We start from the raw sequence: 21,865 nt of genomic DNA, 5'->3' as shown, positions 1-21,865 counted from the left end.
TAGGTTAGACGACTACAGTTTCTTGCTCGCAACAGACAGGAAACAAAACAGTGACGCGCCTCTTCCTCCCGTCGTCGGTGTCGTCTTCTTTGTTTCCTACTCCTTATCGCCATCGTCGTCACACCCAGCAACCACCAACATGGTAACAAATCCACTCCTGCTCCTACCCTAACCGGAATGAACAATCAACCACCCACCCGTTTCATTGTAGGTAGGCAGCTCCTTGCTGTAATGTTGCTGCAACTGGCCATTCCTTCCCTAACCCTTTCTTGACTGCTTGTGTAGTTGTGTTTGCTATACTAATACTCTTTCTTATACTACCACGCTAAAACAACACGCTGTATCTCTGTCTTCGAGTCAGCTGATCCATTACAACCCATTGTTCTTAGTTGGCTTCCTAAGATTCTACTGCAAGACAGCCCATTTTAACCCGATGATAACCTGCTGAGATTTATATGTCTATGCTTCATCATGTCTTGTATCATACTGTACTGTGGTAGCACAGCATCAGTCAAATCTCTGCTTACCTTCCCTCCCTTCTCAACACGGCAGGGGTTTGTCAAGACCCAGAAGACCAATGCCTACTTCAAGCATTTTCAAGTCAAGTTCAAGAGACGCAGGGGTACGACATCCATCTCGCCTTCCATGCACTTCCTCAACTGCTACCTCCGGCAATTCCCTTTCCTTCATCAACTATCTATGTCTTCCTCTGATTTTCTTTCTTTTTTCTTGTGTCTACGTCTCTGCAGATGGCAAGACCGACTACAGAGCTAGGATTAGGCTCATCAACCAAGACAAGAATAATTACAACACCCCCAAGTACCGATTTGTTGTCAGATTTGTATCCTTTACTTTCTCGGCTGCTTCATTGTCTATATATTCTTTGCATCTGTGTAATGCTTATGTATTTAGTTATTTACTCAACGAGACACGACGTTCTGTGTTTGTGTCTGGTGTTGTTTTGTGCGTTGTGTTTGTTCTCTGTTGTGTGCGTTGTAATGTCCGTTAAAACCTTCTTCTTTAATACAAAGACACGCAGTCCTTCTACGTGTTTGAGGGGAAAAAACTCAACGAGACACACATTTGTGTATCTTAACAAGATGCTGTAGACCAACAAGGATATCACCACCCAAATCATGTCGGCAAGCATTGCTGGTGCTGCAGCCTATTCACACGAATTGCCTCGTTATGGACTTGAAGTTGGTCTCACAAACTATGCTGCAGGTAGATACAATCCAATATGAATATTGTTGCCGAGAGCTGTGCACATTCTCATTTCTTTGGAGTGGACCATCTGGATTTAACTGTTCTATTTTGTATATTTAGCGTACTGCACTGGACTTCTTCTGGCTCGCCGTGTTCTGAAGCTCCGTGATTTGGATCAGGACTACGAGGACAATGTTGAGGTTGGCATTTCTCCAACTTTCAGATGAACAGCCTTTTTCTCTTTTGGGTGAGTTTTGTCCAATTTAGAGGCATCTTATGATGGATACTTCTATGTGCAGGCTACTGGTGAGGACTTCTCTGTTGAGCCATCTGATGGCAAGCGGCCGTTTCGTATCTTTGGTGCCCTTAAGGTATTAAAATAGCTTCAGTCGACATGGCATCGTTTTGCTCCTCTAATTTCTAGTATTGTGTTCTGCTGTGCGGCGCTATTATGTATGGCTTGCAAAAATTTTGTATCAGAGTATTGCAACGTGCTGTCCAGCGCTAGATAGGCCAAAGATGCCTTTTTGGTTTTGTAAGGTTCTAGTTTTAGGTCATTGTTCTGCATCTGCCAGCTTGAGAATATTACATGTTGTCTGATGAATTTTATATTATCCAGCGCTGTGCATCCCTTTTGCCTTTCTGAAGGAATTACCCTCTTGTTGAGATTTGTAAAACTGAAAACCAGCAAGCTTTTCCCAAGTCTCAAACCCTTTCTTTATTGCACTATGAATTTCTTCTTTTTTCAAATAAACACAGAATAGTTACTGTCCATGCTAGTTTTTTTTAAGCGCTGTTATCAACATTGTAGTTTGTCTTTGATGCAATTTCGACCTGCCAACAGGGAGCATTGGATGGAGGTCTTGACATTCCGCACAGTGACAAGAGGTTTGCTGGGTTCAAGAAGGATGAGGAGTAACTTGATGCAGCCTGCGCTCTGCCGCCGCGCGCCGCTCGCATGTTGAGCAGATTAGGGCTAGAGAGGGGATCGTCGAGGCTATCGAGCAGAGAAGCACGACTATGCCCCTGTCTTGTGGGGGGAGGGGGGTTCTCTCGTCAGTGGGTTGGGCTAAAAACGTCCAAATGGGTTGTGCCTACTGGGCCGGCCCGAGGCACGGCACTGTAGGCACGGCTCAGGCACGGTACGGCCCGATCACCGACGGGTCGGCCGGTCCGGCACGAGGTCACGGGCCGTGCCTGGGCCGAGCGTGCAGCACGACGGGCCGGCACGGCACGGCCCGGCCGAGTCGGGCCGGCACGGTCCGGTCCGGCACGTATTTTCTATTTTTTATATATATTTTTATTTTTTAGCTATTTTTAAATATTTTTTTATCTATTTTTTATATTTTTATCTATTTTCTATATTTTTTATATTTTTTCATTTTTTTAATATTTTTTTATCTATTTCGGTCCGTCGAGCCGAAATCGTGCCCGGGCCGGCCCGGTACAGCATGATCACCGACGGGCCGTGCCGTGGGCTGAGGGGAAGGCACGCGGGCTGGCACGGCACGGCCCGTTACTGTAGATGGGCCGTTTGGGCCGGGCCGGGCCGAGTCGGGCTCGTGCCGGGCCGGCACGAATGGCCCATTTGGCCATGTTTAGGTTGGGCTCTATAGTTATGAATTTTGGGGGGAACCAGACGTACCTACACTATCATTTGGCTTCGCCTTTGTTGGTCATCAAACTAAGCAGACCCATAGGAGCAACCGAAAATATAATCTGTTTTTTAGTCACAAGAAGTTTTATTGTCACGGTCTTCAATTGTTTCGGTTGTGGTTTTTTTTTATCTCGGAATGATTTTTTTTGGTTACAGAACGAGTTTTTTTACGACCACAGACTGATTTGATAGGATTGGATTGGTTGGTAAAACCATAGTCACATGCAACAAGGTCGAAGGCGCATTCCTCTGCCCTAAGACATCGACCCAATTCGAGGGTCGGAGTCGAACAGAGTCAATATCCCGAATCTAGATAGGACACGCGTCGTTGTTGTTCCCCTCTGCTATGGAACAATATGTAGGTAAGGACGAAGGCTTATCTGATGCAGACGAGAAGACAGTGGAGATGGGGGTGGTAGACAAGCAAAGGGGCAATGGCCCTCCACGACACCGATAACTTTTGCACCGGTGCCCGGGTGTTCACCTGATACCTCATCACAAGGGATCGGTGACGTCTTAAAAGGGGGTGAATTAAGAAACTTAAAATTTATTCGGCTCTAAAATTAGATAAGATAAATCTATATCAATTTCTATTATCACAATAGAGCGCCACCTCTAATCAGATCAATTGCGAACTCTAAAAGAGCACCGAGTGACAGGTCTAGCTCTGCCACTATTGGAGCCAAAGAATGTAGGAAGATAACGTTCAAGGAAAAAGAGATGGATGTGGCAAATTCAAGTACTAGAGGTAATTGGCTTAGCTGGACCGAGACTAAGGATGTGGGGGTTTGTTTTTTACGAAGAAAGGGAGATTGTGGTTATGATCCAGATCCAATGGCTAGGAGGTCATCGAAATTTAGGGAAAAATATCACTTATCAGAGATAGAGAAATCCGGTTTTATAACAGGAATATTGTTGCAATTTATGTATTTTGACACATGAAAGCTCATATATGCCCCTTTATCTTAAATGGGACCAGGAATAATAATAATTATATATATTTAATGGAAATATGGTATATTCCAAGAACAAGTATTCACCGTACACGTGACATTAATTTAATACGGTAAGTTTCACAACCATCATGAGGTAAATAAGAGTTAACTTGATACGGTCGATTTCACAATCGTTATAGGGTAAATAAGACATATGCGAATATTCTATACAATTTATCATATTTTACACGAAGATATTTAAAAGTTATACTATCTGAGAAAGAGGTATGTTCAAAAGAATTTGATTACAAGTCAGACAATCTTAGAACACTAAGAGAACTCATCAAGATACTTAGAATTAGATCTAAATTACAACCCATTGTAATTGCATTTTCCTGAAATTAATAAAGACGAATAAAACATATGACTATTAGATCTAAACTTGCACAAAATCATGTATCCTCTTCTTCGATTCGATATGCATAGTTATGACCAATCGTCAGCAAGAGGTGGTTTAGAATTTAAATATTTATATACACCGGTACATGTACCCAAATAATGCCACAAATATGAAAATACATGTAAAATCTTTGAATAGTGCTATTGGCCGATGATGATTCTTGTAAAAACTTTGAACTTCCGTTTCTCCCAAATTAGTGACATTCCATTCAGGACGTAAATAGTTCTGCAGCTCTTTTCTAGTACTCCCTTTCTACTTATTGGTAGTTCTAGTAGTTTGTACATATCGCAGTGTTGCTAATGTTCAGATTGCGACGTTGTTATGGTTCAACAGTAATAATCAATCAATTTGCTACACAAAACATCACAGAACCTACCCAAATTTCATCAGACCTACATGCAAACATGGGAAGGTAAGGAGTTAACCTCACCACACTAAAAACGAGTTCACAATAAGCCAGGTCAGACAACCAAACACCATCTCTTGGACAACCAGATGCAAAGTAACGAACACATGCGGTGGCAACCAAACAAACCCATCCTTCACTGCAATCCCTCATACAGGCCCGGGCTGTCCTGGCGCAACTCTCAGCCACCAAAACTTAGTAAAGCACCATGCAAATTAAAGCAAGCAGACCAAAATCACAGAAAAGAGCGGCAGATTCAACCAATCCAAATACCAGCTCGACCAACCACTTCACTTGACCCAAATATGAAAGTTTAAACTGTGCCAGCCTTGTTTTGCTGCATACTAGTCTCTGACGCATTACATAACAACCACTAGTCAGCCATTCTTGATAATAAAGGCCTACTGCACGCACAAGTTGCCTTTTTTTCAGACGAAGAAAATGCAGGGTAACGTAAGGGGCAGCCAATGCAGACACCCATCCCAGGTTCATCAATGCTTTGCCTTCGAGTGAGATTGCAGAGCCATCTCACTGTTGAATGTCCTAAACAAACAAGACCACAAATCATTACATTACTTTTCAACAAATAACTAACACGCCGATCAAAGGAAATCTATATTTGCCCATGTCAACTTACTTGTTGCATGATTTGCACGGGATCGACCCACCAGATCTCGAGGACTTTTCCGTTGACTTGTCATTTTTTGTAGGGTTCTTACTTGCCTGCTTTGCTGGGTGTGGAGTCGCCACATGCGTGCCCTTCTTGCCACCTGCTCAACAAAATGCACATTACAAAATCATATCACTACTCCCACAGAAACTCCTAATCTTAGCAGAAGCCACACAACTACGCACCAGTCTTCTGGCCAGACGGTGTGGCAACCTTTGCTTTCTTATCAGAAGCAGGTGTTTTCAAAGAATTTTCAGCAGCTCTCTTCTTGCCTACCTCTGGCTGCACAACATTGCATTGCTATCTGGTAAGAACACATTGAATTGAACGGGGTCAATCCATCAAGCACATACCTTCTTAGGAGTTTCTTCTTCATCCTCATCACTGTCATCCTCCTCATCACTGTCATCCTCCTCGTCATCTTCACTGGAATCATCCTCCTCGCTCGAACCCTAATCACAGGTCAATACAGCACCATCAGCTTGGAACAGTGCTTATAATCTATATCCAGACTAAACCATTCTCCCATCCTTCAACTCACATCGCTGTCGCCTTCCTCAGGACATAATCCATCATCCTCATCAGAATCATCAGTCTCATCCTCATCACTGTCATCGTTATCCTTCTTTTCCTTTTCCACATGCTTTGCAGCAGCATTTGTTTTTGAGGCTGTAGCACCTGCCTTCCCTTGACTTTTCTGCTCCTCCTTTGCTTCAGCTTTGCCTCTTCCTGCATTTGATTTTGAGGTAGATATGCAGTCATCAGTATTATCTCAGCAAGTTGAGAAAGAGAATTGCAAAAGAGATACCCATCATTTGAAAAATATCAACAAAGAGGATACATGCCTGTACCATTTTCCTTGATTACTGGAATGTTCAGCTCTCCCTCCTCTTCATCTGAAATTATATAGACCGGTTAAGTCCTTGTCAGGGTGCCAAAACACAAACATACTACAGGTAGAGTTACATGCATTACCTTCTTCATCTTCTTCTGAATCAAGATCCATTGTGGAACAAGGGAAAAGGCAGGTCAAGGAAACCAATATTCCATAAAAACAAGATAGCATAATGACCGTCACGAGTTAAAGGGGTCTAATAAACATTATAAAGGATATTCATCTCCCTCAGCTGGTTGATGAACCTTGTAACCAGAGAAGAACACACTGGCAGCTTTTGAGGTGTGTGACAATTCAAAATCTTTCTCAAAGACCAAATCAAATTGGATTTGAGGGTGCTTGTCAACTGAGAGGGTTCCAATGGCTAGTTTCCGATCATCAACTTTGACATACATCAGAGCATTGTCACTTGCTTTCTTTAATTCCCCAAGAGCAGCCTACAAAATAGTAATTGCGAGGATCTCAATGACCATAGGAAAGAAGACATAACAACAAGCAACTCCCGAGTGAGAATTCCTGGAGAAGTAGCGAGGGATATGCATAAACCTGAGAAAGGTGCAGGATGTAGTCATCTCCAGGCTCACACCTAACAGTCGTTCCAGGCTTGACTTCAAGACCTGCACAAAACTTAAAACAATCAGCAAAAGGTCCTTCAATTAAAGAGTCTGATGTTGCTTACCAAGAATAGCAAATACGGAGGCCAATATAAGAGTAACACTAAAATTTGCAGAACAATCACTAGTAGACTAATCAGCGTTATGCTTTCAAAGATGATTTGGTGGCTGTGTACTGCATAACTGGTGAGACAAGAAGACTAGAACATGACTGAACAAACGAGAGCTCCAAGCGTCAATACATTGTGTCTATGATTTCACAGTCATTCATGCTACAATTTGAATTTGTCCGCCATGTTAGGTAATGGTACAGGTACAAAAGAATCACCGCACCACAGAAAAGATAGACCCTATCCTATGATACCAGAATAAAAGAATCCGTGGTGAATTGAACTCAGCTCGACATACAAGATGAAAACCCATGGTATCCTATGCCCTAAAATATCGGAGACCCCGGGATCGCATCAAATCGTAGGTCCTAGTTGGTTTTTGCAAGGAAGGAAAAGGGACTGAGAGGTTACCCCAGAATTCCATCGTGTTGGGGCGAGGAGGAGGAGGAGAGGCGGTAACGGCGGCGGCGGCGGAGCAGAGAAGTGACGACAGTCTAGGGTTTAAGCCGCCCGCCGACCGAAGGAAAGGAAATGGATGTAGGAGAGGTGTACTCGGCGAGGCTTTTAAAAGGCGAAGGGTGCGGCGTTGCCGTCCGATCATGGACTCCACACCATCCTAGCCGTTGGCTTTTTTTGAGAGAGAAAGGGAGGACCCTAAATGGGCCAGAAACCCTTGGGCCTTAGATGGACCTCAACCCCTTCCTCCAAAGAAAAGTGAGATAAGGGCTAGCTATTCTTCTTCTGTTAATGAAGGACCGAGAGACTTCCAGGAGCGAGGCCAAGAGAGGCGACTTCGAACGAGCGGCAAATCTGGCCCCTCCCTTGTTGTCTTTGGCTTGCCGGCCACGTGTATGTAAGTAGTTCTTAGGTTAGTAGCTGTTGAATAATAGTGCTCTTGGTCTTCATCTTTTTCTTTCCATCAGGGTTGCGGCGCATGGAGCTTGGTGTTGACCGGTCATTGAGGTGCTGGTCGTCGCCTCCGCTCGGGTGGAGGAGAAGGTCATGGTTGTCTCGGGAGCAGGTGTTTTGGTGTGGGGTGTCGTCTAGTAGCTGCTTCTATGTTTGTTTTGTGCTGCGTATGTGTATGTGTTAGGGATGTGTATGTGTATGTGTTCGGTTTATCAGATCATCGGTGTTTTGCCGATGATGCTAGTGTCTAGTTTAGGCTGCATCTCTGTAAGGAGGTGTGAGCTTCTGATCCGGTTTCGAGTCGTCGGTGAGTTCGATGGTGTCGGGTTTTTTCTAGCCACCAAGGTTGGCCGAAGCATTCATTGGTCTCAATGCATCCGGGTTGCGGGATGTTACTTTTTGTGGCTGTGAAAAAAAATTAATGGTCTTTAATGGCCCTCCTCGCTGGTGCAGATCTCAGCTCCGGTTCTTGTGACCTTGATCGGCGACAATGGATCGAAGATAAAGCTAGGGTGGCGGCATCAGGACATATGCTCTTTTTGTTTTTTTTTTCTTCAGGTTCCTGCTGTGTAATGTGTTCGTGGTTCGTTTGATCTAATGAAAGTCACCCCTCTCTCTCAAAAAAAAGTGAGAAAATGTTGATAGAGAAATTAGGGTAAAAAGAAAAGAAGCTAAACTGCATTTTCCTGACTATTTAGAAAATCCTAAAGTTGCAAGGGCGTGTACAATGAATGATGTAATCTCACCGTCTTATATGTGTAGCCACACCAGCAAAATCCTAATTGGAGGGGGGACAACTTAGGTCGTCTCTTTGATATTTGTAGGTCAACGAGAGAGAATTCAGGAGATAACTACAAGACATCGACGAATTAAGAAACAATTCTATTGTTCTATGGCAAATAAATATCATAAAACTACACCTCTTTTAGATCAACTAACACAAAAACTATACTTTATTGTTTTCATTTCACAACACCACACTTCTTTTGGGTCATATATATTATAGAACTACACTTTTTTTTGTTTATATTGTACAGAACTACATTTTGTATAGTAAATTTAGGCAAAACTACACTTTGAAGATTATGGACCCACATGATATACTCACACTTTCCATGTGGGTCCAAGCTATGCAGTCTAACAAGTGTGGTTTTGTGAAAATTTATTTCCAAAAAAATGTAGCTTTGAAAACAAAAAAGTATAGTTTTTTATAGCTTATACCAAAGAAGTATACTTTTGTAAATAGAAAAAAATAATTTTATGATAGTTTACTTAAAAGAAGTATAGTTTTATGATATTTACTCTTCTATACATACCCTGCCCTACGTAATATGAGCACAAGCGAGTCATAATTATACAATCAATTATGGGCCAGCCTATTTCTTAAACGATCGAGCTACTGACCATAGACCAAGTCTGTTAATGCATTAGCTAATTGATCCCTAAATGTAGACCAGGTCTGTCAATGCATTAGCTAATTAATCCCTAAATGCAATACAATGCATACATACGTCAGTTCAATTCTAATGTACTTTAATTAATTAATATTTGTGGTTGCAGCTGTAGCTTAACAGAAAAATATAAGTATACTGATCGATCATTTCTTCGTTATCGCATAATTAAGAACAAGGAGCCACTACCGTCCATACAAACAATTAAATTAAACATACATGCAAAGATCAATGAGATGAGACGATGCGTTCAGCCTAAAATTGTCACGTGCCATGTAGTAATTGCAAGTTGCAGTTCATAATCATGTAGCAATACAGTTCAATAAATGGTCTACTTAAGTTGACTATATTGACAATTCAACGTTAAGCTACCTATGATACTACAGATATCTCATCTCTGTGTCTGTCAAGTCCAAATGGGCTAGTTGGTTGAATGCAAACAGCTAAATACAATCTAAGAGCTAGCACTAAATTTTATGAACGATAGGACCCACATAAATTTTAAAAAATATGCTCTCTCATCTAAAAGCTAGCACTATCTGTCTAACTATTAAAACTGCCTTAAGCCCATGCAATCAGACATGTTCAATCATTCCGTCAGTTCAGTAAGACACAGCGAATAATAGATAAGTGTATGCTGGAGTCCACAGACTAAAATGTAACATCTCCTCTCCACGGGGATGCCAGCCATTCCACAAGGCAAACACAACAAATTCTGAGCATCAAAGGCCCTTCAGGTCAGATCGCTGCGCCACGATGAGAATCGTACATACAAAACGCATCACCCGATAGCGCACATCCATACCATCTCATTATCTACCACCTAAACCATGTTACCCACATAGTATCACCCTTTTTTCTCTGGATTTTAGGCTGAGGCTGGCCAATCCTTCCTAATCTCAAAGCAGTAGTTCATGTCCAGGTAGACTTTCCCATCGTCATCCACAAACTGGAAACAAAAATTCAAACAAATGCATTACAGCACTGAGCTGCACACTTGAAGGTTCTCATCATCATGGTAACTTTGTACAAATATCGCTTCAAAAAGTAATTTGTACAAGCATATGCCTGCTTGTGTGACTTTTTCTTTGAGCATTGCCTTACCTTCAACTTTGCAGAGTATGAACCCCTCGCAAAGATGCCGCTTGGGGTGGTATCTTCTTCAGCCTCGTATGTGTAAGACTCCTGCTGAGGACTGAAGGTCCCCAGCATCACCTTCTGATTTTCCACTGCAAAAAGGTACAGGGAGTCAACCATCTAGGGAGGTCGCAAAATTGGCTAGCAAATACCATGCCTGGTGGTACTACATGATTAAGATTTTGATATCAATGAAATGGGTCATTGCACAATTAATTGAACCCCATGACCTACACACTCAACGTACTTCATAAACCATGCAGCTACACAACATAAAATTGCCTTAAATTACTTGAATCAATTTAAATCATAAGTAACTAGTCTTTTATAAGAGCTTGAGTTGACAACACATCTGTGAAGTTCGAGGGAAAAAAGTCTTTGACGCAACAGAGTAGCAGGGATACATGACTTCATGGTTCAGAGAAGTGCCGATAAACATTATATTTCATAGCACAAAAGGGAAACAGTAATTACAATTACATGGGGAAAAAATCAATCATATATAGTGCAACATTCATGGACCAAAGAGTTAGCAGTGCCATGGTTTTATTTAAATGAGCACTAGAGCGAAAAGCAGATGCAATTAACACAAGGACCGCATAAAACTAGTCAAAATTCATGCCACCATCCTATTCTCATTAAGTGCAGATCATTAAGTGCAGATCAGTGCGTAACAAACAAAGAGGATAAACAGCTATACATATGTTTGATTATAAATTACCTCTTACTCCAGTCTTCCAGACAGTGTGTGTATATCTGAGACCAGACACAATGTTGTTGGAGACGGTGAAGGAGAAACGGAAGCTGTAGGTGCTCCCATCCTTGAGTGCGAATGCATACCCCTTGTCATCTGGCACAAGTGGGATCGGCAGAACCAGATCCGCTCGCTCCGGAGTTAGGATGGTCAAGTTAAATATGGTCACCTCTGGTTCTGCAGTCTCTGCAATATAAAGGGACAATCAGTCCAAGCATCTGGAAACCTTTGTTTGATTACACTTTCCAGGACATGTTCCGGTTAATCTATTTATCTGCATTGAAATTCTAACCCAATAAATCTTGTTTCTTAAGAAGGAAGTTAAATGACAGCTAATTTGTGCTCTAGCGTGCCCGAAAGTGAAAGAAAGAAACTGTGAGGCTATAGTGAACAAAACTCAGATGGTGCCAATGATACACCATTTCCTCTTTGTATAGTGAATTTTGTTTCTGACATTCAAACACAGGTAGGAGCATTAGCGAGATATTATATGTACCTCCAAGCTTAGTGGTATCAACATCTCCAAGGAGCTGCTCCTTCCACCTCCTTAAGCTGTCATCGTCCTAGGCAAATAAATTGCATTCAAGGGGTAAAGAAGTGATAAAATAACAGTAATCGTGCCATAGATGGTGGCCTAATCTACATATTGATGGTGCCACATCATCGCATGAATATAACGGGATCAGGTGTAATCTGTGTTACCTTGTCGAGCTCAAGGTGGTCCTTGAGGGGAACCTGAGGACCAAGCACCATCGTGCGCTTCCTATCATCGTCATCATAGTTGTCCTCCACATCATTGGCGTCCATGTCATCGTTGCTGATGCTTACCGATGCTTCCGTATTCTCCTCCTTATCCATGCTCCTCCTTGTCCTGTTGTTCTTGGCTTCTTTGCTCTGGGACAATTAAGATTGCGGATGACGACGATGAATCGAGCAAGAACATAGTCCCTCCTAACATTATAGGTAAGCATATAATACAAGCTAGCTTAAATGCAGGTTGCTGCGCAGGAGAGGCAAGGAGGGGCGGATCTAACACCCCGGCGAGCTCTGGCGACAGCCAGAGGTAGCCGGCGGCGGAGCAACAACCACCCCTCCCCCTCCGGTGGCAGATCTACGACCCCGAGCGAAGCAACGGCGAGTGAGAAAACCATACAATCAGAGGAAGGAGAAGGGGAGCGCTGACATACATACCGTTGCGATGTGTCACGAACCCCACTCAATTGGCAAAGGAATCACTCGACTGCTCAACACCAAATCACTCCAACCGAAGTTATACAGAGAGTTTGAGGTCCAAATACAATAACAGAGATACAATCAGAGGAAGGAGAAGCTCTACGGGACTGGGAAGAAGAGGGCAGCAGAGAGAAGGGGATTTGGGAATGGAGAGAGAGCTCAGAGGGAGGACAGGAGCCAGAGGTAGGAGGAGATGTCGTTCGGGGGGGGGGGGGGGGCTGTTTGGTAAGTTGCCGTGGTTTGCCACTGCTAAGGTTAGATATACCAGTTAAAGTTGCGAGTGTCTAACTTTAAAAGGTAAATTGTTTAGTTGACTGTTATGTATAATTTTAGTTATGATAAATAGAATGAGACTAGTGTTTGAATTGTTGTTATAAATCCTGCTATAAGTTTGGTAAATATATATAGCAAGTATTTGGTTCACAACTAAATATAAATATAACCACCTTCTTCCTCTCTAAAATGATAAGGTTACCACTCCAATATCATTTACGTGACAGTTATACATTACAAGTGACACAAATAATATTACAAATACACTTAACATTACATAATCCATACAATTACAGAAGAGTGGCTAGTCACCACACACACTAGTGCTATATTCAAAGTGACAACATTTGCACCATAAGCATAAATGCAAATTTTGTTCTCCATACTAAACTGCACATGCCTTACTGTTACAGCTTGCCTAAAATTTCAATTTGCATTTGCAGCTATTTGTTCCAGTTGAGCTTGGGTAAAATGCTGAGGGCCCATTTCATTAGGATTACAAGCTGGACCATCTGATCAAGAATGAAGATATTCATGCTTTACTATTCTTTAGACACTTGCAACCAACCGATCTCCTGGCGTTAATTCATTTCGACTCACTATTGTCATCTTCCTCTCCATGTATGAGCTTCAAATTTGACTTTCTTTGCGGTGACTAAGAGATCTTTCTGACATCATTTTTTTTTCTTTCCCTTATAGCTTTACCCAGCATGTGTTTTATAGTATATATGAAACATAATATATATACACACACACATACAATGTGAATTGCTAGTCTTCTCCTCACACTACATTGGATCTTATATTTTCTTGGAATATACTAGAGATAGTTTTGTCGTGGCAATATGTAATCATCTAGTAGATAAATATTTGAAGGAAAATTTATATGTACATGATATTTGTAAGATGGTATGGCAAGGACTCTCATGGAAGAAAAATAAGGTACAACTAGGAACTTAACAAGTGGCAAGCATCTCATAGCCTCTTCCAATAGAAAACATTTCCTAAGTTTTATATGCCTATAAGAAGGAAGGTGGTGAAGGTTACATGGGGTGGAAGAGAGCGTGAAGATTGCGATCTTTAGTTTGTATATATATAGCTAGTGCATTAGCACTTATTCAGTCATAAATATTTGATGTTTCAGAAAATATCCAGTTAAACATTGAAAATGTTTATATGAGAAATATAGAAATTATATGTGTAGAATTTATTATTATTTTTTAATAATTTATGTATATAATCTAAGAAATTATAAGATTATGAAAGTATTTTTTTTAAGACGGACTATGTAATATCTAAACGTCATGTATTTTTGACTAAAGAGAATATCATAGACCAACTCCTTTGTCATAGGTTAATCTTAGTCCTAGATCTGCCACTGCCAACGAGCGACCTAAGTTGAGTTGCAGTGGGGCTTGACTGCTTGAGGGAGGGGAGACTGGGATGGGAGGAGGCGTAGATAGATAGGGCTGGTGAAGCGTCAATCTGGCGAATTGAAGGAGCGCCCCCGCCTCACGTGCCAAATCAAAGCAAACCCCTACCCTACTCCCCTTGCGAAGCAGAGGAGAGGAGGTTGAAGATAGGGAGGCCGAGTGAGCGAGGAGGAGCCCCCGATTGGTTGAAGTAGAAAGGAGCTATGGGTTAATGGGCTGAGGCGGACATAACCATATTCATGGGAGGGATCCTTAGTCATACGATTCAATTTAAATATTCCCACCACAACATTTCACTACTATAAAAAAGCACATATTAGACGGCTTATTGATGTGTCAGATTTATGTAGAAATTACTTTAGGTTTTAGAGTTCATCATAGCTCAATTTGTGCAATTTTCTCTTTAATTATATGTGTTTATTGCACAAATGTTATTGGTTGAGTAAATCGCTGGAAATATGGAGTCTCTCCATTTGATGCAATTTGGAGGGGTCTGATACAGTCACTTATAGTGATCGTATCACCTTCCAGAAGCACTGTCTCGTCTAACCTATCATCTTCTATAAAATGGATGCGCCGTAATTTAAAATAGTTAGGCCCCTAATTTTAGGTTTTGGTAATTAATGACAGCATGGATTTTTGGACTAACATGTTTGATTGAGAAATGTGAGGAGTTAGTCCCGAAAATAATCAAAGAGCTAGAAGATGCATGTATGATGGCATATAAAGATGACTAGCTCAAAGTAACATGGATCATTTTATCATAAGCCCCTGGTGATGTGTCCTGTGGGTGGATATCATGGCGATGCTCGGCGGATACAGGACCCCAATATGCCCTCTCCACCACTCGTGATGGTCTGATGGTCGGATGAGAAGCAAATCATGTAGGTAAAGTGTACAAACTCTACATATTATAAATCTATCTGGATAGCCATGTCCACCGTCAAGGTCTCAAGGACACGCTATGGTTTGTTGTCAATGATTAGTTTTATGGTGTGAGTTCTTGATGTGTGGGTGGGCTATGTGCCCCTATTTTTGGAATATGCTAGCGTGGAGCCGTTGAACTGGTCTCATGTTAACCAGCTTAAAATTGGGTACTGATGGGGTGGATTATATCTCCCTTAGGGACAACAACCAAAATTAATGATTAAACTTGACTTTTATTCAATTGCTTTTAAATTGTGGGCTACACCTAAATCCACTACATTTAAAATTAGCTTTCTACTCAAAACTAAATGTATATGGCCTTGTCCTCGATTTTTACCCTTAAGCATCTATCAAACCTTGTGAGTAGTATTAGTGTTTGTTGCATACCTTCCATACTCAAATGTGCTTGTTGAATTCAGATAAAGAGGCCAGAGCACAAGGATGATGATGAAGTCTAGAAGGTTAAGGCTACGTACACACCCAAGTTGCTTGTGACACTAGGCTTAATGTGTTTTTGCTGTCAAGATCTCCTTTGATTGTTGTCGGCTGTGGATGTGTAAAGAATCCTAAGCCACAATATCGATCTATGGCTTTGATCAGGAAATATACTATGTTTAAAGTATAACTGATATTATTCTATTGTAATATGTGTTTATTAGCCATTGATCTAGAAACTGATACAAGAGGTATAGAGAAAACCAAAATTAAGGTCCAACACAATGGTGGCTAAGCGGTTCGACGAACTTGAGTAATAGAAGGCCCAGGCCAACATGAGCCCCTAGTCCAATCTAGGATGAGGTCTCCGTCGATGAGGAGGATGAAACATAGGGGGCGCATTGTAGAGGATGGGAGGACCGTGAGAATCTATCTATGTCAACAACCACATCAGAGACTAGGTTATTGGAAGAGGAGGTAGGGAGACTTGTCTCTAACACCACAGCTCTCGGTGCATTCCGTCGTCTAGGAACACGCCATGCAGCTCTTCTGTGAATGGCAGTAAGGGCAACATACACCTTTTGCATTTGATTCGGTGAATCAAGTTGGTTTGGTGCAGCTAAAATTGCATGTATTTGGATGTGGTATTCTGCACGTCTTGATTGATGCTTGCATCTTGTCAATTGATTCAGTTGATAGTTGAGAGAACTGACAGTAAATCATGAAATTACTTCTACATAGATAAGATATGCTTGGCAATGCATACAAGAAATTGAAGTAACAGGGTGTTTGATAGGGCTCTAGATCCAGGATCCACAATAGATCTAGATGAAGCCCTACCAAACAGGGTGACTTCATGATTTTGTAGAGAAACCTGATGCATGGATCTCCCCACTTCCCTATGCAATTCTATGGAGCAGTCAAAATGTTGCTCCAAATATGGATCTACCCCCATAAAAACCAACCAACCCACGGAGTCGAGGATTGCCATCGATCCATTGATGGATCTGCTCCACTATGGATCTATGGATATATGGAGAAAATATGTAGCTAAAGCCTTGTCAAAGAACCTCTAATTGTATTTGGTTTTATTGTAGCCCTAAGGTGGCTTCCTGATCTTAGTTTTTTTTCTTAGTTTTTGATGTCCAAATGTTGTTTTTTAAATAGTGTCTCAAATGGTTCTAGACTAAAATTGTCAGGGATACTTGTTACCTCAAATGGTTTCTTACTCGTCTAAGATAACCAGCTGTTATCACTAACCAACAATCTCCGACTACATGGAAACCACTTGAGATGAGGGTTTCTAAGCTATCTGAGAAGAGCCTTTGTATAGTAGTGTATGCATTTGTTTCACGCAACACTAATTCATTGTCAAGTGAAGCATACCATCCAATGCAAAGCGAGAAAGTCCCACCACAACAAATGCCTTTGTTTCTCACAATATTGCTTCATGTTGTAGGGATGCCTCCTATCAGATGATCTGCAACAAAACATTTCAATGGTTGCAACAAATATGAAGAACTAATGAAACAAACACAAATGCCTATTACAACAAATAAAAATTCTATTGCAACAACAGAAAAATAGCATTTTTTGCAACAAACAAAACTAACTGATGAAACAAACAATATAACCTCAAGCAGCAAATAAAAAGATCTTGTGGAAACATCTAGAACAACGTCTACGAACATATGCAAACCTTCTAATATATTGCAACAAACAAAACTACCTGATGAAACAAATAAAAAATGATATATTGAAACATTTATTAAACATATGCAGCGATATACAAAAACATCTTTAAACTCCGAGGTATGCAACACGCAAAAACACCTGCCACAACAAATTTGCTCGTGGAAAGTGCCCACCACAACAATTGGTAGTTTGTTTACACTCTAAGGCCTGCACCATGCGAAAACACCAACCACAACATCGTTCGATATTTGTCTCGTGTAGGACGTCCTATGGGATCATTCCTGTTTTTTATTCTCCTTATTGTGAGAGCACGTACTTGACTGTTATGTTAGCTAGCTCTTCGGTCTTATTGGTAGAGTGTCAGCCTAATTTACAATGTAATGATGGCGATGATTTCAGCTTAATTTTAATGTCAGTTCGAAACGATGCATCGATCCATCATACATATGCATGAGAAACAAATTCAGAAATGGAGTATCGACTGCCAGCAAAAACACAGTGGCAAAATAGATTGATTGGTTACATTCATGTCTGAATAAGAATGATAGGAAACTAAAGGGCTTAATGCAATAGCATCATAGCCTAATCAACATGAACACCAAAACAAATTGCGGAATTAAGAGGACTAACCCATGCGTGTTGATGTTATCGTGTGTCACACCCAGTTTTAACGGACAAAACCAAGTACGACTTATATGTGCCTAAGAAGTTCAACACGCATAAGGACATCACAAGTGAAGTAACAAAAGCAATACTTTTAACTTACAACCATTTAACTCTTACATTAAAGACTTCACATAAACAACCTATTAGCTAAGCAACAGCAACTAAACAATGGCAGTGGAATAGAAGCATTGGCGACCGAGCAACTCCACATGCACCGACTGAAAGACACGCTCCTAGTACATCAGGTCGTCATCTTAAAAGTCTTCAAAGTCTTCCACTAAGTAATATATGTATTGTGGGAGATAGCAAGGGTGAGCACATGGAGTACTCAACAAGTGTGCAAAAGATAATGATATGTAGGCTTACAATAAGAATAGGTTAACACATGGTATATTTGTGTAAATACGAGTAAAGAAAATAGTAATGTAATTCAAAAGTATTAAACAGTTATTAAGCGAATGTAATCAAACAACCCAACAACTAGACATTATCCGAGACTAACTACCTTACAAACCATAACCATCCAACCATCACCTATCTCACCAACCTATAGCTAAACCATTACCATGATCAACTAATCATGTGAGGATCCAAGTCTCCCATAACCGTGAGTATGGCTGTTATAACAGTTTTACACTCTGCAGAGGTTGTCCAACTTTTAGCCACGAGTCGTGATACCAATGTTGTCGTGTTTGCAAGACACTTAACACACGTCAGTCGTGTGCCGCTAGGAGAACCACTACAAAGTATGGCCCATCAATTAGGTCATGCTACTCCAATGAATGCCAGCCGTGTGTCTAATTGATATGCTACCCATATCGGGCTCGTGTTTGGTACAGTATTTCTTGGGTTGTCGCACCACGAACTGGTACTTATATGTGACATTTAGGCAAAGACTATTCAACAGAAAAATAACCAACAAAACCAAACACCTTATCTTGGAACGTATCCATAAGCCCACCACATGAACCACCATTATCAAACCAACTCCTTGCCTAAGTTGTAGAGTTTCATGTTATTAAAACAAGTTCATCATCACCATTGCATATGTCCACTAAACATGTATATGACACTTCCCCAATATCCCAAAAGCATAGCTAAGCAATTCCACCCAAGAGACTCATGTCAACTACCACTTAGGCTTCAAGAAATGTAAAGGAAGAACTAGGCAAACCCTAACATAGGTGACTACCCATCAAGTTGACAGACGTTGTATGTAAGTTGTAAAATAAAACATTTAAAACATATGTTCAAGATGATCAAGGACACTTGTCTTCTCCTTGCTGCTGCTCAGTGTACTCTAGCTCATGGTCTTGACATTCCTCAAACTGATCCAGGACATTGTTGTCTAAACACACAATTACTGGTAAAGCATACAAACAAAACAGACTAAGAACAGTACACAAAATAAAAGAACAGCAAAACAAAACCTATATGTAAAGATAGAGCTCGGAAAAATGAATCTAACAACGCAAGAATCGCTTAAAATAGAGCTACAACGAAAAAGTTATGAGGCTTTTACTAAAAATGGGCTTTTTTTGTAAAACTACATTAATTATTAGGATTATCGGAATTATTTTTATATTGAAAAACCTTGATTTATTGCATGGCTGCTGACTGGCTTACATGTGGGAAAAACGGCTGATGTGGCACTGAGGTGGCTGGTGACGAGGCAAGGGGCACTGACTAGGATAAGTGATGACACGTGGCAAGATCTGGTTGGCTACTGAAGGGGTATGTAAATGATCTAATCTAGGCGGTCGATTTTAGATCTGACGGCTTGGGAGAGGTCGAGCGACCGGGGAGAGAGGGCACAGTAGCGCCAAGGGAGAAGGCGGCGACGCTATCACTGGAGAGACACCAAAACCTCATCGCCGATGTTAGATCTCAACGGTGAGTGGTGACAAATGAATAGGGGAGCAAGGGAAGTCCGATTTGAGGTTTACTGAAAGCTATGCTACACTGGAGGTGCGTCGGCGATGATGAAGGTGGTGAAGCACTCGGGAACTCGACGGGAAGAGGTCTTCGATGGCCGGGGAACCAAGGCGAAGGAGGGAGAAGTTTCGGTGATCGTGGGTGGCTCTTATGGTGGGCTCGGCCGAAGTTAGAGGGCACCGGAGCAATGCGGCGGCGAGCTTCACTGAGGCGGTGGCGACTATGGTGATGACGAGATCGATCTCGGTGAGATGCGTTGGAACTCGACAGATTGGCTTGAGGAAAAGATCGAGGGCTTGGCTATGAATATATAGGTGGGCTCAGGAAGGTTCGGGGCAGTCTAGGACTCTTTGGCAGCGGTGAGATTTCGAATCGGACTCAGCTGGCGGTGACATCCTCCAACTCAAAGACGAGGAACCTAACGGGCGAGGCCCATCTGACAACGGCTTAGGGTGAAAACGGAAATAGGCGGGGCGTGTTCTGGCGCTGCCAGCGCAAAGAGCGGTCGGGTGAGTGTGTAACATCCTGAGTTAAGCACGCTAATTGATTACAGATTTCACTCCAAATTAAAAAATTTTAAGATTAATTAAGTTATCTAAGATTAAGAAAACAGGTATGTGGATGTGTATATACCATTATATACATACCCTCATATTTGTGAGTTGTGCATTAGTTGAGTTTTGTGGTTCTTTGTGTGGAGATTTGAAATTAAATGTCTCTCAATTTTCAAATCTAATCTCAGATTCTATTCAGCTCAAAATTCCTTAAATTCAAAGTCTCTCCCAAGGATCTTTACCCAAATCCAAATCAAACTTCAAATATTCCAAATAGAGTTGATCTGAATCCCAAGTCAAAATTCAAATCCAAATTCAAAATTTTCCATTTTGAATTATTTCCTAAAATCCCTCTCTCTTTTCTTTTTTTCTTTTCCTTTTTCTCCTTCTCTTTTTTTCCTGGCCCAATTCCCCCCCCCCTCTCTTTCTCGGCCCACCAGCCGGCCGGTCTCATTTTCCTTCCCCCCTCCTCACGCGCGCGGGCTGTCGCAGCCTTGTGTGGCCCAGCTTCAACATGCACGGCCCATTCTCGCGCGCACTGGCCTGCCACCCGCATTCGCCCATGCGTGATCCGTGCCGTACATGTGTCATGCATTGGCGCTCGCTCGCGCCTTCTCCTTCCCCTCTCCTCCAGCGCGATGCCGCGCCGCGTTGTCGCGCGCCACCGCGACGGCTGCCTCATCGAGTTAGCCACGACACTCCTTCACTTCTCACGCTCTCTCCTCTCTCCTCTCTCTCTCTCTCTCTCTGCTACTGCCCATGCTCTGCGCCATATCGTGCGACTTTCGCGCCCACACCCACGCTTGGCCAGCGCAGAGCACGTCCATGCCCAGGAAACAAGGTGGGCGCCGGCAGCCATCTCGCCACCTACGTCACGTGACGCCAACGGGTCGCACCACCTCTCTCCATCTCCGCCTTCCTCTATAAATAGCACGCCCAAGTTCATATCCTTCCCCTTTTCCCATTTCTCCGCCACCTCACCCCTCTTCTCCGCCCCTGCTCCGTCGTCGTCGGCTCGCCGTCAACTTTCCGCCGGGGAGCACCAGGGAGCCGTCACTTTCACCGTGCCACCGTCAGTTTGCTGGAAGCCGGACGAGGGCCGTCCGCGCACGAAGCCGAGCCAATGTCGTCGCTGTTGAAGCTTCCCCCACCGCTGGTCTTCCCGTTCCTTCTACCTAGGAGCTGGTGAGCCTACCAGATCCCCCTCGCGTTCACATAAATAGCGTATAGGCATCCCCGTAGCTTGTTCTTGCGTGTAGCCGCATGCCACCGTAGCCCTTGCCTCCGCCGCCGTTAAATTCTCGTCGTCGGCGTTGTTATCCTGTGATGTGGCCGGCTGTCATGGCATGTTACCAAGAGGCACCAGGCCTCTTTTCCTTGCAGATTGGCACCTCCCCGTGCAGGGGAGGTGCTGTCCAATTCTCTCGTGCCATTGCACTCTCCTCCAGCCACCGTCTGGGAGTGCTCTCGCCGTCGGCTGCCGTCAACGAGCCCCTCTCTGAATCCCACC

The 21,865-nt window shown here is 42.4% G+C and overlaps 2 protein-coding genes and 1 pseudogene across 4 annotated transcripts; 1 reads left to right on the top strand and 2 right to left on the bottom strand.

Moving 5' to 3' along the window:
• Positions 1-471: 471 nt before the first annotated feature.
• LOC133928211 (large ribosomal subunit protein uL18-like) lies at positions 472-2,332 on the top strand (annotated as a pseudogene).
• Positions 2,333-4,919: 2,587 nt separating this feature from the next.
• On the bottom strand, positions 4,920-7,524 carry LOC133929574 (histone deacetylase HDT2-like). 2 transcript variants are annotated; one of them, XM_062376381.1, is made up of 10 exons: positions 7,365-7,524; positions 6,776-6,846; positions 6,449-6,666; positions 6,310-6,341; positions 6,176-6,230; positions 5,876-6,059; positions 5,688-5,786; positions 5,520-5,616; positions 5,302-5,434; positions 4,920-5,207 (listed from the first exon to the last, which is right to left on the bottom strand). In XM_062376381.1, exons 1-10 carry the CDS (start codon positions 7,375-7,377, stop codon positions 5,156-5,158), a joined length of 954 nt encoding a protein of 317 aa, XP_062232365.1. In that variant the 5' UTR covers positions 7,378-7,524; the 3' UTR covers positions 4,920-5,155. The 2 variants fall into 2 exon arrangements, with proteins under 2 accessions (XP_062232365.1, XP_062232366.1); XM_062376382.1 differs by having other exon boundaries at positions 5,876-6,063; positions 6,186-6,230.
• A 2,390-nt stretch (positions 7,525-9,914) lies between these two features.
• On the bottom strand, positions 9,915-12,641 carry LOC133929571 (rho GDP-dissociation inhibitor 1-like). Of its 2 annotated transcripts, XM_062376380.1 has the most exons (7): positions 12,396-12,641; positions 12,183-12,315; positions 11,907-12,098; positions 11,701-11,767; positions 11,172-11,390; positions 10,418-10,542; positions 9,915-10,262 (listed from the first exon to the last, which is right to left on the bottom strand). In XM_062376380.1, the coding sequence occupies exons 3-7, from the start codon at positions 12,060-12,062 to the stop codon at positions 10,182-10,184; spliced, it is 648 nt and encodes a 215-aa protein (XP_062232364.1). In that variant the 5' UTR covers positions 12,063-12,098; positions 12,183-12,315; positions 12,396-12,641; the 3' UTR covers positions 9,915-10,181. The 2 variants fall into 2 exon arrangements, with proteins under 2 accessions (XP_062232364.1, XP_062232363.1); XM_062376379.1 differs by lacking the exon at positions 12,183-12,315.
• Positions 12,642-21,865: the final 9,224 nt, after the last annotated feature.

The sequence above is a fragment of the Phragmites australis genome, chromosome 9 (assembly GCF_958298935.1).
Source record: "Phragmites australis chromosome 9, lpPhrAust1.1, whole genome shotgun sequence".
Classification (NCBI taxonomy): Eukaryota; Viridiplantae; Streptophyta; class Magnoliopsida; order Poales; family Poaceae; genus Phragmites; species Phragmites australis.
This window is presented reverse-complemented; position numbering and strand designations above follow the sequence as displayed.